We start from the raw sequence: 17,038 nt of genomic DNA on the forward strand, positions 1-17,038 counted from the left end.
AGGGGTGCACATCTCCAAAAATCTGTCCTGGTCCACCCACGTCGACGCTACCACCAAGAAAGCACAACAGCGCTTATACTTCCTCAGGAAATTCGGCATGTCCACATTAACTCTTACCAACTTTTACAGATGTACCATAGAAAGCATCCTATCTGGCTGCATCACAGCCTGGTATGGCAACTGCTCGGCCCAGGACCGCAAGAAACTTCAGAGAGTCGTGAACACCGCCCAGTCCATCACACAAACCTGCCTCCCATCCATTGACTCCATCTACATCTCCCGCTGCCTGGGGAAAGCAGGCAGCATAATCAAAGATCCCTCCCACCCGGCTTACTCACTCTTCCAACTTCTTCCATCGGGCAGGAGATACAGAAGTCTGAGAACACGCACGAACAGACTCAAAAACAGCTTCTTCCCCACTGTTACCAGACTCCTAAATGACCCTCTTATGGACTGACCTCATTAACACTACACCCTGTATGCTTCACCCGATGCCGGTGCTTATGTAGTTACATTGTATATGTTGTGTTGCCCTATTATGTATTTTCTTTTATTTATTTTTCTTTTCATGTACTTAATGATCTGTTGAGCTGCTCAGATTAATGATTCACTGTACCTTGGTACACGTGACAATAAACAAATCCAATCCTATCCAATCCACTGTGCAGGGTAGGTGGATTGGCCACGCTAAATTGCCCCTTAATTGGAAAGAAATGAATTGGGTGCTCTAAATATTTTTTTAACCTGCATCTTCGATCAAGCTTCTGGTCAACTACCACCTGTCTAATATTTCTTTATGTGGCGAGGTGTCAAATTTTGTTTGATAATGTTTCTTCATGGCACTGTGGGACATTTTGTATGTTAAGGGTGCCATCTAAATGCAAGTTGTTGCTGTTGCCGATAAACAATATTGGAGATGAAGAAAAAGGCTATTTGATTGGCAGCGAGGATGGAGGACACCTTCAGGTACAGAAGTAATCTTAGCAAAGAAAATCAGAGAATGAAATTACAGCAGATGAGGATGCAACACCGTCAAACTGCAATCTAATTGTAACAACACACACTGGCATCTGGAGAACTTACCGTGCAAAGAGGATTCAGAAACGTGACTACTTGGAAACCCACAAACCGAATCAGTCGAGGTTGAGCATTGCGAATCTAAATAGAAAATTACACAACATCCTGCTGAGCTGCACAAACTACTTTCCACCTGTTTATACATCTACAATCAACCTTAAAACAAGGCTCTCCAGTTCTGATTCAGTGCCAATGGGACTGGGAAATGGGATTGAATAACACCAAGATTCTGCCATGAGGAGAAACCCCGGGTGAAGAGAGATGGGGATTTGTGATGGGGAGGGAGAATGGAAATGAAGGTTTGATTCACCTGCCTGCCACTAAGTTAATGGGGTGCATCTAGGGCGAGATTCTACGAACCCCCACCGGGTTGGAGAATCGCCGGGGGCTGGCGTGAATCCCACCCCCGCCGGTTGCCGAATTCTCCGGCACCGGATATTCGGTGGGGACGGGAATCGCGCCGTGCCGGTTGGCCCCCCCCCCCCCCCCCCGGCGATTCTCCGGCCCGGATGGGCCGAAGTCCCGCTGCTAGAATGCCTGTCCTGCCGGCATGGATTAAACCACCTCTCTTACCGGCGGGACAAGGCGGCGCGGGCGGGCTCCGGGGTCCTGGGGAGGGGCGCGGGGCGATCTGGCCCCGGGGGATGCCCCCACGGTGACCTGGCCCGTGATCGGGGCCCACCGATCCGCGGGCGGGCCTGTGCCATGGGGGCACTCTTTTCCTTCCGTCTTCGCCACGGTCTCCACCATGGCGGAGGCGGAAGAGACTCCCTCCACTGCGCATGCGCGGGGATGCCGTGAGCGGCCGCTGACGCTCCCGCGCATGCGCCGTCCAGCAATGTCATTTGCGCGCCAGCTGGCGGGGCACCAAAGGCCTTTCCCGCTAGCTGGCGGGGCGGAAATCAGTCTGGCGCGGGCCTAGCCCCTCAAGGTTAGGGCTCGGTCGGTCAAGATGCGGAGGATTCCGCACCTTTGGGGTGGCGCGATGCCGGACTGATTTGTGCCGTTTTTGGGGCCGGTCGGCGGACATCGCGCCGATTACTGAGAATTTCACCCCAAGAGTGGGATGGGACCTGGAGAAGGAGAGTTTTCTGACCATATTACTCTGGGAAAACTGTGAGAAAACTTTGGAGAAACTGACTTGCTTCGTGCTGCTGTTATTGGCAGTGAGGTCCTGGAGAGACCATAAAAATCCAATCCCGGTTTCACAGGTTGGCGCAACATTGAGGGCCGAAGGGCCTGTACTGTGCTGTAATGTTCTATGATCTTCAGGGAGGATTGTTCATTGTAAAAACACTCCATATATCCACTGGATGTTTCAGGTTTAAATTGCACCTTTTGTTGTCTCTCCTCTTCATTGGGACTGCGTGATGATGCTCTGAATGTGTGGCTGGAGAGTGGGACCCTTCTTCCACGGACCCTGATCCCTGTAGTTTGGGACAGGGTCTGAATCTCCCCACACATACCCAGTTTTCACTTGATTGCAGGGGGCACTGATCAGAATTTCAAAGCCAGACAAAGTTTCCAGGTAACTAAATGTGAATAATATTCTCGCTTACTAGAATTTTCTAATAGGCTGGGATCCTGAGCAGTGCTGCTCAAACCTTATACTGAATATATTTACCAGCTGTGTGAGCGCAGGCTGAATGGAATCATGCTGTTTAGATCATAGAATGGGCAGCAACACAATCATTGCACAATACGCAGCAGTGGCGATCGTCATTCAGGATGAGACTTGAGTGACGGATCATTCACCGTGAAAAAGGAGAGGAATCCTTTGGTAACCAGGATTTCAGCTTCTAAAAAAGGACAATAAAAAACTCTTTTTGAACTTTAGCAAATGCATTTGTACATCCGTGCTGGGTTGTTATCAGGAGTATTTACATGTCTGCTCCTCCATATTCTAGCTGCATTTCCAAACACAGAAATGTCCTCTGCAAAAACATACAAATTAATTCCCTTACACCACCAGTTTTGCTTTTATGCCAGTTAAAGCCGTAATAACACAATGTGGAAGGGTGGGACTTCAAGGGGCAGTGGTTTAGCTCTGGCTACCACTTACAGCAATTAGATACAGATCCAGTCCATCCCAATCCAGGCTGCTTTCTGGACAATCCACATTCCTAGAAGGATGTGGAGATGCCGGCGTTGGACTGGGGTGAGCACAGTAAGAAGTCTTACCACACCAGGTTAAAGTCCAACAGGTTTGTTTCGAATCACTAGCTTTCGGAGCACTGCTCCTTCCTCACAAGATGTGAGCATGGCTGGTATTTATTGTCCATCCCTGTATACCCTTGAGAAGGTGGTGGTGAGCTGTCTCCTTGAACCACAGTAAGAAGTCTGACAACATCAGGTAAAAGCCCAACAGGTTTGTTTCAAATCAATACCTTTCAGAGCGCAGCTCAGGTGAGTGATCAGGTCGCCTGAGGAAGGAGCAGCGCTCTGAAAGCTAGTGATTCGAAACAAACCTGTTGGACTTTAACCTGGTGTTGTAAGACTTCTTACTGTGCCCAAAACCTCAAGGTCTGTCAGTTCTACATATGCCCCTGGAGTGTGATGCCAGTTTATGGAGGCCACAAACCCAGAGTTTATAGCTGGATCTACAAATTATACCAATACTTGAAAAGGCACAGCCATATGAAGCAGATTTCTGGAAATAACCTAATTGGAGGTGAAGGGCAGGAAAGTAAAAGGGAAGATGCAGGCAAAGATTTAATTCCATAGGTATCATTTACAACACGCTATGTTGGCTACAACAGGAACCTACCATCTGTTTCGGAAATATCTTCAGGTTTCTCAGGCTTGGTGCCATCACCAGCCACTGTGGGGCCTATTGTGGTTCAAAATGAAAAATGTAAAATTCAACTCAGACAACTTATACTTCATCTAATCTGCCTTCTCATCGAGAATCAGCTTTATGAGGGAACACATTGAAAAGAAATATTGACAATTCCATTGTTTATGCTGCACCTGTCTGCAAATCTTCCAATCGCATACTGAACTGTGCCTGCAAATCCCCTTTGTGCACCGAATTTCTCCTCCTTCACCAACACCCAACCCTGTTCATAGTTACAGTTTTCAGGAGGTAGCTCTATGTTGCACACAAGCCTTCTCTTCCTCTACTTCCCCTCGCACTGTCAACATATCCTTCTATTCCTTTCTCTGTTGCTTACGAGTTTCTGCATAAATCCATCCGCCCTATTAGTTTCTATCACTTAGTCTAGTGCTTTCCACATTGCTGCCACTCCCTGAGTAAAGAACACAAGAACAGGAGGAGATTATCCAGCCCCTTGAGCTTGTCCCATTGTTCAATGAGATCATGGCTGATCTGCAACCTAAGTCCATAACCCACCGTTGCCCCATTTCTCTTGATACGTTTGGTTAACAAACTTTATCCAATTCAGGTTTAGAATTAACAATTAATCTAGCATCAATTGCCATTTGAGCAAAAGGGTTCCAAGCTTTTACCAGCCTTTGGGTGTAGAAGTGTTTACAAATTTCACTCCTGAAAGGTTTGACTCTAAGTTTTAGACCCTGCGCCCTAGTCCTAGACTATCCAACCCACAGAGGTAACAGTTTCTCTTTATCTACCCTATGAACTTTCTATTGAATGCTTCATTGGATTTTAACCACTAAGTGGGATTTTCTGGCCCTCCCCACTCACCAGATCTTCTGGTCCCACTGAAGAGCCTCCCCCCCCCCTCTCCTCGTGACATGAACTAGACATGAACACCAGTGTTTTGTTTTCATTTATTAGCCAGCAGATTTTATATCCTTTATGAATTTGTCTCCCTAGATCCCATTATTCATCTTTCCTAGTTGTGGCTTCCAAGGAATAGTTAGTTATATTATTCATCCTATCAAAATGTACCATCTCACACATAGCAATATTAAAATTCACTTGGCATTTATACAAGTATTCTGAAAGTTTCTTCATGTCGCCTGCCATTTTGTTTACAGTATTGCACAATTTGATGTCACCTTCAAATCTTGGTAAACGTTCTGTGGCCAAGGCCAAAGTATTTTATCCTCTCTATTTGTTTCTAAATTATGAATTTTCTCCTTCCTATTTGGCTTAAGTGCCTTGATATTCTTTTTGAATCTTTCTTTTGAGGGAGGCACGGTAGCACAGTGGTTAGCACTGTCGCATCACAGCGCCAAGGTCCCAGGTTTGATTCCCTGCTGGGTCATTGTCTGTGCGGAGTCTGCACGTTCTTCCAGTGTCTGCGTGGGTTTCTTCCGGGTGCTCCGGTTTCCTCCCACAGTCCAAAGACGTGCAGGTTAGGTGGATTGGCCATGCTAAATTGCCCTTCGTGTCCAAAAAGGTTAGGTGGGGTTACTGGGTTACGGGGATAGTGTGGAAGCATGGGCTTAAGTGGGGTGCTCGTTCCAAAGGCCAGTGCAGACTCGATGGGCCAAATGGCCTCCTTCTGCACTGTAAATTTTATGTTTCCAATATCATGTCAGTATTCAATATTGCTGCCATTTCATCTTCTGTATCCCTTATTGACACTATCCCTATCTTAATCTCCTTTTGTTATTTATGTATCTCTGGAATACTTCACAATTTACTGTTTTATTCTTTAATAATTTCATTTCATAATTCCTTTTTGTTTCCAAACTATTTTTGACAACTTTCCTAACCTCTTTGAATTCCCTTTTGTCACCCCTTCCTTTATTGTCCATGTATTTAATATATGCTTCTTTCTTTATTTTCAAGTTTACTTTGATCTCTTTAGCCATCCATGATGTCGCATCACTGTCTAGTTTGTTCTTATCCAGGGCAGAGTACATTCCTTCCGAACATTCTTAATCACTTTCAAAAATATTTTATACTACTGTTCCATCCCTTTGTCAGGAAATTTTCCAGTTTACTTTCCTTACTTCCATCCTCATCCCTTCATCATTCGCTTTCTTCTGATCTATTACTTTGGTCCTTACCTTAGGTATGTCTCTCTCAATAATTTTCTTTATCTTTTCCCATTGTGATCACTATTTCCATGATGCTCCACCTAGCTCACTTCAATGACAAAGGAATTGCTGGTGTCACTCCTGTATTCAATTCTACCACCGGGTTTTCCTGTTATCTTTTTCTACCCTCCTTCTTTCACTTGTTTAAAACCTATTATCAGTATTTCCAGTTCTAATGAAAGGTCATGTTGGCTCTGCTTCCCTCTTCATAGTTGCTGTCTGACCTGTTGAGTATTTTCAGCACTTGCTGTTTTTTAGTTTATATTTCCAGCATTCACAGTATTTTGCTTTTGTGTCCGGAGTTAATGAGCCCAGCGTACACTGTGTCCTGGGCCTCAATCCTTCTTGTACTTATTTCCCGATTTGGGCCACTCTTTGTAGCTGAAGTGCAGTGCAGGCCTCATGACTGCCGGCCTAAATTTCCAGCAATGAGTGAATAAGAAAGAATAAAAGCTTGTAGGTGACGCAAAAACCAGAAACACCAGGAAGCAAATTTCAAAATCACACGTGAATGGGAAACAAAACGACTAAGAGCAGACCGGAATCTCACGTAGTAATTTTGTTTCAATGGTCATTACAAATGCACCCAGAGAGTGGTGGGGATTTGGAACTCACTGCCTGAAAAGATGGTAGAGACAGAAACCCTAATCGCATTTAAAAAGCACGTGGGAAATGCATTTGCAGTGCCCTAGGCCACAAGGCAACATGCCATAGAGCTGGAAAGAGATGGCACCTTGTTGGGTGGCACTGACAGAATGGGTTGCATGGCACTTTGCTTTGTAAGTTTCTATGATTCTATTCTGAACCTACCCTTTCAGCTTCTTTCCCATCTCGAAGTTTAGTGCTAGGAACTTTTTGATCAGGAGATTCTGGGGAGTCTCTTGTATAAATACAGGAGGTTACACAAAATCTATCCAATGATTTGAGTTACACTTAAATCTCCTGCTAAACTTCTCACTTCCTCGTTTAGGTACAGTTCAAGGATATCTTATGACTATCCTCCATTCAGCCTTCACCCTTACTGTCACACATGGCAGATAGATGGGGCTCGATTCTCCCAAAATGTCAGAGGAAAGGTCCGGGGGGGGGGGGGGGGGGGGGGGGAATAACTCTCAGCAGACATTCCCCTTTCATCTGTGTCCCTTGAACAGGCCCTGATTCTGGGAGCCTGGAAACAAACTAGACAGGGTTTACTTTACAAGCTGCCCACCGCTCTGCTCCCAGCTGGTTGAGTTCCACCAGGAGTGAAATGAATTAATTGCCCAGACATTTCACCCAAAGTCAAGGGCAAATGCCTCTTTGAAGCACAGCTCAGGGGCTATTGAACCCAGTGTGCACTCTGCACCCTGACCCTGAGCCCTTTTACACCATTGCCCTATTTGGGAGAAGTTTGGTATCTCAGGCACCTTGTTGACCTCTAGGCTTTTGTGTTTAATTGTTCAGGGAGCAGGACCCCAATGTGTTTTGCTCCCTCCGTCTCGGGGCATTATCGTTCTCTGATGTGGTACAAAGAATATGGGCATCTGCAAAACAAATTTGCAAACATGGCTATCCTGTCACACAATGAGAGCTTAAGGATGAGTTTGAGAACAACAGGAAGGTTATTTCATCAACAACAACTTGGATAGAAAACAAAATGAGAAAGAGCAGAAGAGAATCTGATGTGGTCACTGTGTTCTGACAGTCAGTTCACATTGGATGTTCTCCCAACCTACCCTGCTTAGCTCTCTTTCTGGCTCGATGATCTGCACTGGGCGACTGACGAACCTTTTGATCAGTAGATACCTGGGATTCTGTGTATAAATACAGTGGATCATGGAAAATCTATTCAACTGTAAGAGCTATACTTGATCTTATATTTCCCCCCTAATTTTTCACTTCCTCTCCCAGTGAAAGCAGACTCTTGCTCAAGCAGATTTCCAAGGTACCTTCCTCCTGCAACCCACCCTGTCTCTTTTACATGTCAGCACAGACAGTAAATGTCAGTCTGCATTTTGTTGGTGGGAGGGATTTGGTGCCATGTGTGGATTGTACAGAGAAAGTCAAGTCTGCAGAGAGAGAAAGGAGGGATTAGCATTTGAGATGGTAACTCTACCATCCTCTCTTCAAAGACACAAACTGACTAGTTGAGTGTTTTCCAGCAATTTCTGTTATTGCACATTTTCCACGTATTTAGCATTTTATTTTTGGAAATATATTTCCTCAGCACAGGGCTAAATCGCTGGCTTTGAAAGCAGACCAAGGCAGGCCAGCAGCACGGTTCAATTCCCGTACCAGCCTCCCCGAACAGGCGCCGGAATGTGGTGACTAGGGGCTTTTCACAGTAACTTCATTTGAAGCCTACTTGTGACAATAAGCGATTTTCATTTCATTTCATTTCATTTTTCTATTGAATAAAGCGGACAAACAGACCCACCCATGGTACAATAAAAGCAAAAAACCCCTTGTCACGCACACTTGTACAGATTCTCTCTTGCTATACAGATACAGAACAAATAAAATTGATAAAGTTACAGATTCTCATATTTGTGACCTCACAAACAATTCCTTCCTTGTTGTATCACGCACTAAGTTCCATTGTGTCAATCTTCCAGGACAGAATTCTCCCACTTTCCCTATGCCTGCGCCGATCAGTCAGCACATCAATTTAATTTTAAGGTACATTACTCTATAAAAATGCAAAATAATTCGTACACGCACACTGGCAACAGGCAAAACGCAATGCACCCTTTTTGTGTCAATATTTTTCAGACACCAGAAAGAGCAGACTGTGAAATAAAGGAGTAATTAAATGAAGGGTATGCCAAAGAGCCCGCATTGCCATCCTGTCTACATTTAACTCATGGACCAATAAAACGCACCTGGGAATCAGTTGCGGAAAATGTTACTTCATCTGATGCCCCATCCACCTGCTATCCAGGTACGTGTGTGAGTGTCTGTGTGAGTGAGTGAGTGTGTGTGGCTGTGTGTGAGTGAGTGTGAGCGTGTGTGTTTGTGTGAGTGAGTGTGTGAATGTGTGTCTGTGTGTGGGTGTGTGTGTGTGTGTGTTTGTATCTCTGTGAGTGTGGAACTATGACTCCACCAGGTACAGGATCCCTTTCTCTTATTCGATCAGCCCAAGCTCTTTGTGAAATTGGAGACTGCCAGCTAGAATTTCCAATTTGCAAGAATTAATTTTCTGGACACCTGCTGTGTCTGTGTGTGTGTCTGTGTGAGTATGTGTGTGTGTGTCTGTGTGAGTATGTGTGTGTGTGTCTGTGTGAGTATGTGTGTGTGTGTCTGTGTGAGTATGTGTGTGTGTGTCTGTGTGAGTATGTGTGTGTGTGTCTGTGTGAGTATGTGTGTGTGTGTCTGTGTGAGTATGTGTGTGTGTGTCTGTGTGAGTATGTGTGTGTCTGTGTGAGTATGTGTGTGTGTGTCTGTGTGAGTATGTGTGTGTGTGGATGTGTGTGTGCAGCAGAAAGATCGCAGAGAGGGATTTTTAAAATTGTCCTTCAGCATCTTATTTTTCAATACAAGTGTTGGTGAGGAAGATTAAACACTGTTTGTCTGGCCAGGTGGTTTGATCATTCCCCCGGGAATATATGCAACCTGGATGGAAGAGACGTCATCAAAACTCAATAGACCAAACTCAGGAGGAGCAGATGAGTGTTTGTGCAGGTATAACTGCGATCCGGCGGTGAATACACACCCTGCACTAATAAAGAACCCGGGCGTGATTCTCAGTCAACTACACCAGAATCGGGAAACGTGAATGGGTGGAGAATTGGGGGCTGAATTCTCCACCGTCGGAGTTCTCCGTTTTGCCGGCGCCCAGGGGTTTCCCGACGGCATGGGGCTGCCCCACAAAGGGAAACCCCATTGACCAGCCGGCGAAACGGAGAAACCCGACGGCGTGCCCCACTAGATTTCTGTGGGACGGAGAAACCCACGTCGGTTCTGATGCCGAAATTGTGGCAGGTGCCAATTTCACGTCAAATCGCAATTCTCCGGTGCCTTGACAGCAGCGTCAATGTGTTCCACTCCGCACGTGCAGTAAATGACCTTGGCGTATCATTAGCGGGCCTGACCCGGTATCTCTGGGGCCTCCGTGATTCTCCGCCTCCACCCGGGGTAATTCTCGACGGTGAGGTTCACTTGTGTTTTGAAAAATCAGGAACGAGGTGCTGTGGCTGATGAGGGAGAGAGGGGAGGTGGGACACGGAGAGGCTGGACACTGGCTGGGTGGGGTGGGGGCCTGCCAGGGCCATGGAGGGGGAGTGTGACCAGGGGACGGGCCGTTGGGCCGCGTGACCCCCCGCGGGACTGGGGCGGTGCCCGGGCATTGTCCGCCATTGCCGCAGCCTGCAAGGCAGCCATCTTGCTTTGCACCCCACTGACCACCCACCTTGGCCCCTGGTTCCGCAGAGTGACACCTGCCGTATGGGTGCCCCCACCCCAGCCCCCACCCTCCACCCTGGCCTGGATGGGTCCGGCTGCTGGTGTCCCAGGTGGCATGGTGCCGTCCTATCCTGCTCGCTGTCCACCAGATGGATTTTAGCAAGGCGTTTGACAAGGTCCCACATGGCAGATTGGTCAAGAAAGTGAAAGCCCATGGGCAATTTGGCGAACTGGATAAAAGTTGGCTAAGTAATAGGAAACAAAGGGTAATGGTCGATGGCTGCCCTTGCGAATGGAAAGTTGTTTCAAGTCATGTTCCACAGGACTCAGTGTTGGGACCCCTGCTGTTGTATATTAACGATTTGGTCGTGAACGTGGGGACCATGATTGGGAAATTTGCAGATGACAGAAAGTCGGCTGAGTGGGGGACAGTGTAGAGGATAGCTATAACTTTCAAAACGATATCGATGGATTGGTGGAGTGGGTGATAAAGTGGCAGATATATTTTAACACTGAGAAGTGGGAGGTCAGCATTGGGGGGTTGAACAGTTCTAGGGAGTACACAATAAATGGGAATATACTAAAAGGGGTATATGAAGTGAGAGATCTTGGTGTAGTTCAAGTAGACAAGGTTGTAAAGAAGGCATATGGAATGATCTCCTTCATGGGCAGAGGTGTAGAATATAAAAGTAAGGATATAATGTTGGAATTGTATAAAACACTGGTGAGGCCACAACTGGAGTATTGTGGGCAGTTCTGGTCACCATGTTACAGGAAGGACGTTATTGCTCTGGAGAGAGTGCAGAGAAGGTTTACAAGAATGTTGCCAGGGCTGGAAAAGTGTAGCTACGAGGAGAGATTGGATAGGTTGGGGTTATTTTCCTTAGAACAAAGACGGCTGAGGAGAGACTTAATTGAGGTGTACAAAATTATGAGGGGAAGAGATTGGATGGACAGGATAAAATTGTTTCCCTTGGTGCAGAATTCTAGAACCTGAGGACATAGATTCAAGATAAGAGGTGCTGCGATGTTCCGGCAACTCCCCTGCGGGAGTCACCGGTACAGGCCCCATCACCTCCTCCTCCTCCCTCGGGGTGCCCGGTGGCCCCCGGGCTACTCCATGGGATGGGGTGTGAACGGAGCCATCCCCTGAGGCTCCTCCATCACCTGGTGCTGCCAGTCCTGGAGGCCGCTCTGGTCTCGACCAGGGTCTGCATGCTCGCGGCCATTGAGCACAGGGAGGGGAACACCTCCGCCTGGGACTGTGCCATCACCTCCTGGGTCCGTGCCACATCAGCCACTGACTCCACCATCTCGTTCTGGGACTGGGTCACCTCCGTCTGTGCCTGTGCCACATCAGCCAGTGCCTGGGCAATGTCAGCGATGGTCTCAGCCGTGGCCTGCTGCGACTGGGCCACGCTTAGGACTGTCCAGATGACTCTGGCACATGGCTGCCTGTGAGAGGGCGGCCCTGTCCTGGGCCTTGGCCACTGCCCGTACAGAATGCCCCAGGTCTTGGACACGCTGAACCATAGCTGAAACCGTCGCCCCCAAGGCCTCGGTGTTGGTGTGGGTGGCACACATGGCCAGCACCACCTCCTGCTGCTGCACGCGGTTGGACTTCTCCACCTGCAGGTGCTGGATGCTCGCCGACAACCCCTCATGTCCCTGGCGCAGCGACTGCATCTCCACAATCGATGGGACTGTCCGTTCCAGAAACCTGAAACCCGTCTGGACAGGGGACAGAAAACGCAGAGAGTTAGACTGTCCGACTCATGCAGCCCAGGGGGTGGGTAGCTGGCTTCAGTGGCCAGGACACCCGGCCATGGTGGGCGATATGGGTGCCGGCATGTGGTGTGGGGTTGGGGTTCTGCTGCCCTCCGGGTGGGGAGGGGGGTGCTAGAGATACGCTGCTGGTATAACTGCGCTCCAGCAGTGAATACACAGACTACAATAACTAAAGAACCTGCGGCTGAGAAGCCTCCGTTCCTGAGACTAAGTGTTGACGCTGGGGCAGCATTCGTGGAGTTCCACCACAGCAAATCTGGCGCCAAATCTGGACCGATTCAGCGACTGTGGAGGGGCAGCACCGGCGTCACGTGGAACACAATCGATTCCCATGGGAAACGGTGCGGGATTGGCCGGGTCCGGGATTGACATTCGGGAGGCTGACAAGCTGCAGCCGCGCACACACGTTACACTCCCCGTGCACACTCATCCCAGCCGCACACACACATTACACTCCCCACACACACTCATCCCAGCCGCACACACACATTACACTCCCCCCACACACTCATCCCAGCCGCACACACACATTACACTCCCCACACACACTCATCCCAGCCGCACACACACATTACACTCCCCACACACACTCATCCCAGCCCCACACACACATTACACTCCCCACACACACTCATCCCAGCCGCACACACACATTACACTCCCCACACACACTCATCCCAGCCGCACACACACATTACACTCCCCACACACACTCATCCCAGCCACACACACACATTACACTCCCCGTGCACACTCATCCCAGCCGCACACACACATTACACTCCACACACACACTCATCCCAGCCACACACACATTACACTCCCCACACACACTCATCCCAGCCGCACACACACATTACACTCCCCACACACACTCATCCCAGCCGCACACACACATTACAATCCCCACACACACTCATTCCAGCCGCACACACATTACACTCCCCACACACACTCATCCCAGCCGCACACACACATTACACTCCCCACACACACTCATCCCAGCCGCACACACACATTACACTCCCCACACACACTCATCCCAGCAGCACACACACATTACACTCCCCACTCCCACTCATCCCAGCCAACACACATATTACACTCCCCACACACACTCATCCCAGCCACACACACACATTACACTCCCCACACACACTCATCCCAGCCGCACACACACATTACACTCCCCACACACACTCATCCCAGCCACACACACACATTACACTCCCCACACACACTCACCCCAGCCGCACACACACATTACACTCCCCACACACACTCATCCCAGCCGCACACACACATTACATTCCCCACACACACTCATCCCAGCCGCACACACATTACACTCCCCACACACACTCATCCCAGCCGCACACACACATTACACTCCCCACACACACTCATCCCAGCCGCACACACACATTACACTCCCCACTCACACTCATCCCAGCCGCACACACACATTACACTCCCCACTCACACTCATCCCAGCAGCACACACACATTACACTCCCCACTCACACTCATCCCAGCCGCACACACACATTACACTCCCCACTCACACTCATCCCAGCAGCACACACACATTACACTCCCCACACACACTCATCCCAGCTGCACACACACATTACACTCCCCACACACACTCATCCCAGCCGCACACACATTACACTCCCCACACACACTCATCCCAGCCGCACACACACATTACACTCCCCACACACACTCATCCCAGCCGCACACACACATTACACTCCCCACACACACTCATCCCAGCCGCACACACACATTACACTCCCCACACACACTCATCCCAGCCGCACACACACATTACACTCCCCACACACACTCATCCCAGCCGCACACACACATTACACTCCCCACACACACTCATCCCAGCCGCACACACACATTACACTCCCAACACACACTCATCCCAGCAGCACACACACATTACACTCCCCACACACACTCATCCCAGCCGCACACACACATTACACTCCCCACACACACTCATCCCAGCCGCACACACACATTACACTCCCCACACACACTCATCCCAGCCGCACACACACATTACACTCCCAACACACACTCATCCCAGCAGCACACACACATTACACTCCCCACACACACTCATCCCAGCCGCACACACACATTACACTCCCCACACACACTCACCCCAGCCACACACACTCATTACACTCCCCACACACACACATCCCAGCCGCACACACACATTACACTCCCCACACACACTCATCCCAGCCGCACACACTCATTACACTCCCCACACACACTCATCCCAGCCGCACACACACATTACACTCCCCACACACACTCACCCCAGCCGCACACACACATTACACTCCCCACGCACACTCATCCCAGCCGCACACACACATTACACTCCCCACACACACTCATCCCAGCCGCACACACACATTACATTCCCCACACACACTCATCCCAGCCGCACACACACATTACACTCCCCACACACACTCATCCCAGCCGCACACACACATTACACTCCCCACACACACTCAAGGCTGCATGGCTGCCTTTCCGGCTGCGGCAATGGTGTTCCGCGCCGGTCCACTTCGACCCCACCCCCTGGCCATCCCCGCTACTCCCCCCGGCCCTGGCACAAGCTCCCGGCCAGCGACACAAATGTCAGCAAACTATGGCGATGTTGGAGAGTTTCCGTAGCCCCCCTCTCTCCCTCAGCAGCCACCGCGCCTGTTTCATGATTTTTAAAAGCACCAGTGAACCGTGCCGTCCGGAACTGCCCCAGTGGTGGCGGAGAATCGCGGAGGCCCCGGAGAATACCGGGTCAGTCTCACTAATGCTATGCCAACGCCGTTTACTGTATGTGCGCGCTGGAACGCCACTGTCGAGAATTACGATTTGTAGTCAAATCGGCACTCACCGAGATTTCGACATTGGAACCAATTCTCCGCCCAATCACGTTTCCTGATTCCGGTGTCGGCGAACAGAGAATCCCATCCCCGGTATAACTGCGATCCGGCGGTGAATACACACACTGCACTAACTCAAGTACCCGGTATAACTGCGATCCGGCGGTGAACACCAACTAAATAACCTACCCCGTGGAGACAAACTCTCTGATGAATAAAGGCCACAGACAGAATCTGACGAGCTGTAATCTGCTGTTTCAAAGTAAAAGATTAAACAAATATCTTGTTAACTACATTCTTTCTGTTTATCAATTTCTAAACAACCTCATAAATGATGCTATTTCTAAAAATGCTGCACTGAGAGCTGAAGGATCTGGGTAACTAAATCTCAATAACTTGCTAAAGCTGATACGCCTGATGGGAGTGTGGGCCAAACCTCACTTTCTTCAACAATCCAGAGTGTAGATTCCATCCCATTTGCGATGTAATAACGAATCAGCAATGCAGCTGCCAATTAATCCTGGGCACAGATTTCATACCCACCCTGACAAACAATTGGGTGCCCAGTGAGTCCAGGGGCGTCATTCTCCGCCGGCGGGAGTCTCCGTTTTGCCGGCGCCCGGGGGTTTCCCGACGGCGTGGGGCTGCCCCACAATGGGAAACCCCATTGACCGGCCGGTGTTACGGAGACTCCCGCCGGCCGGTCGGGGCAGAAATGTGGCGGGGCGGGTAGGAGAATTTCGCCCCAGGTATCCATTTGCAGAGGGTGGCTCTTTTTTTAAATGACTTCACTGGATGTAAACATTGATGGTAACGCCAGGGTTTATTGCCCCCAATTGTGCAGGTTGTCCACTGGTCCTTGATGTGGAGTGGTGCCCCTCCAGTGATATAACCCATGGTCTTTCTCTCATGGAGTGAGAAATGCCTGTGGCCCTTTGTGGACTATAGCCATTCACCCAGTGGCCAGTGCTCAGCAGATTACCCAGTGGCCAGTGCTCAGCAGATTACCCAGTGGCCAGTGCTCAGCAGATTACCCAGTGGCCAGTGCTCAGCAGTTTACCCAGTGGCCAGTGCTCAGCAGTTTACGCAGTGGCCAGTGCTCAGTAGTTTACCCAATGGCCAGTCCTCAGCAGTTTACCCAGTGGCCAGTGCTCAGCAGTTTACCCAATGGCCAGTCCTCAGCAGTTTACCCAGTGGCCAGTGCTCAGCAGTTTACCCAATGGCCAGTGCTCAGCGGTTTACCCAGTGGCCAGTGCTCAGCAGTTTACCCAGTGGCCAGTGCTCAGCAGTTTACCCAATGGCCAGTCCTCAGCAGTTTACCCAGTGGCCAGTGCTCAGCAGTTTACCCAATGGCCAGTCCTCAGCAGTTTACCCAGTGGCCAGTGCTCAGCAGTTTACCCAGTGGCCAGTGCTCAGTAGTTTACCCAGTGGCCAGTGCTCAGCAGTTTATCAATATTTTGATACCAAATCAAACAAATGGCAAAACCTTACCTAATACTGTGGTAGAAACCATCATGTTTGGTTGTTAAGGCTTACTCGAGTGTCTGATTATGAAGGGAATAAATCTGTATACCCCTCCCTTATGCCAGCTGTTACTACTACTGTTACATAGGCAGCGGTAGCATAGTGGTTAGCACAATTGCTTCACAGCTACAAGGTCCCGGGTTCGATTCCCGGCTTGGGTCACTGTCTGTGTGGAGTCTGCACATCCTCCCCGCTTCTGCGTGGGTTTCCTCCGGGTGCTCCGGTTTCCTCCCACAGTCCCGAAAGACGTGATGTTACGTAATTCGGATACTCTGAATTCTCCTTCTGTGTACCCGAACAGGCGCCGGAATGTGGCGACTAGGGGCTTTTCACAGTAACTTCACTGCTGTGTTAATGTAAGCCAGTTGTGACAA

At 49.4% G+C, this 17,038-nt stretch overlaps 1 protein-coding gene across 50 annotated transcripts in view; it reads right to left on the bottom strand.

Annotated features, from left to right (window-relative positions):
* odad4 (outer dynein arm docking complex subunit 4) overlaps positions 1-17,038 on the bottom strand; it is a 112,868-nt gene that overhangs the window by 57,945 nt on the left and 37,885 nt on the right. For 30 of the 50 annotated variants that reach the window (XM_072487601.1, XM_072487586.1, XM_072487605.1 and 27 more), the window contains 4 exons: positions 15,330-15,392; positions 7,764-7,841; positions 3,845-3,907; positions 1,084-1,158 (listed from right to left, as the gene is read on the bottom strand). The exons of 13 other annotated variants lie outside the window; for them this stretch is intronic. In XM_072487601.1, the coding sequence (XP_072343702.1) occupies positions 1,084-1,158; positions 3,845-3,907; positions 7,764-7,841; positions 15,330-15,392 (279 nt within the window). The remainder of the gene's footprint in view (positions 1-1,083; positions 1,159-3,844; positions 3,908-7,763; positions 7,842-15,329; positions 15,393-17,038) is intronic. 7 more of the 50 variants (XM_072487616.1, XM_072487625.1, XM_072487622.1 and 4 more) reach the window with 4 other exon arrangements.

This window comes from Scyliorhinus torazame, chromosome 21, assembly GCF_047496885.1.
Source record: "Scyliorhinus torazame isolate Kashiwa2021f chromosome 21, sScyTor2.1, whole genome shotgun sequence".
Classification (NCBI taxonomy): Eukaryota; Metazoa; Chordata; class Chondrichthyes; order Carcharhiniformes; family Scyliorhinidae; genus Scyliorhinus; species Scyliorhinus torazame.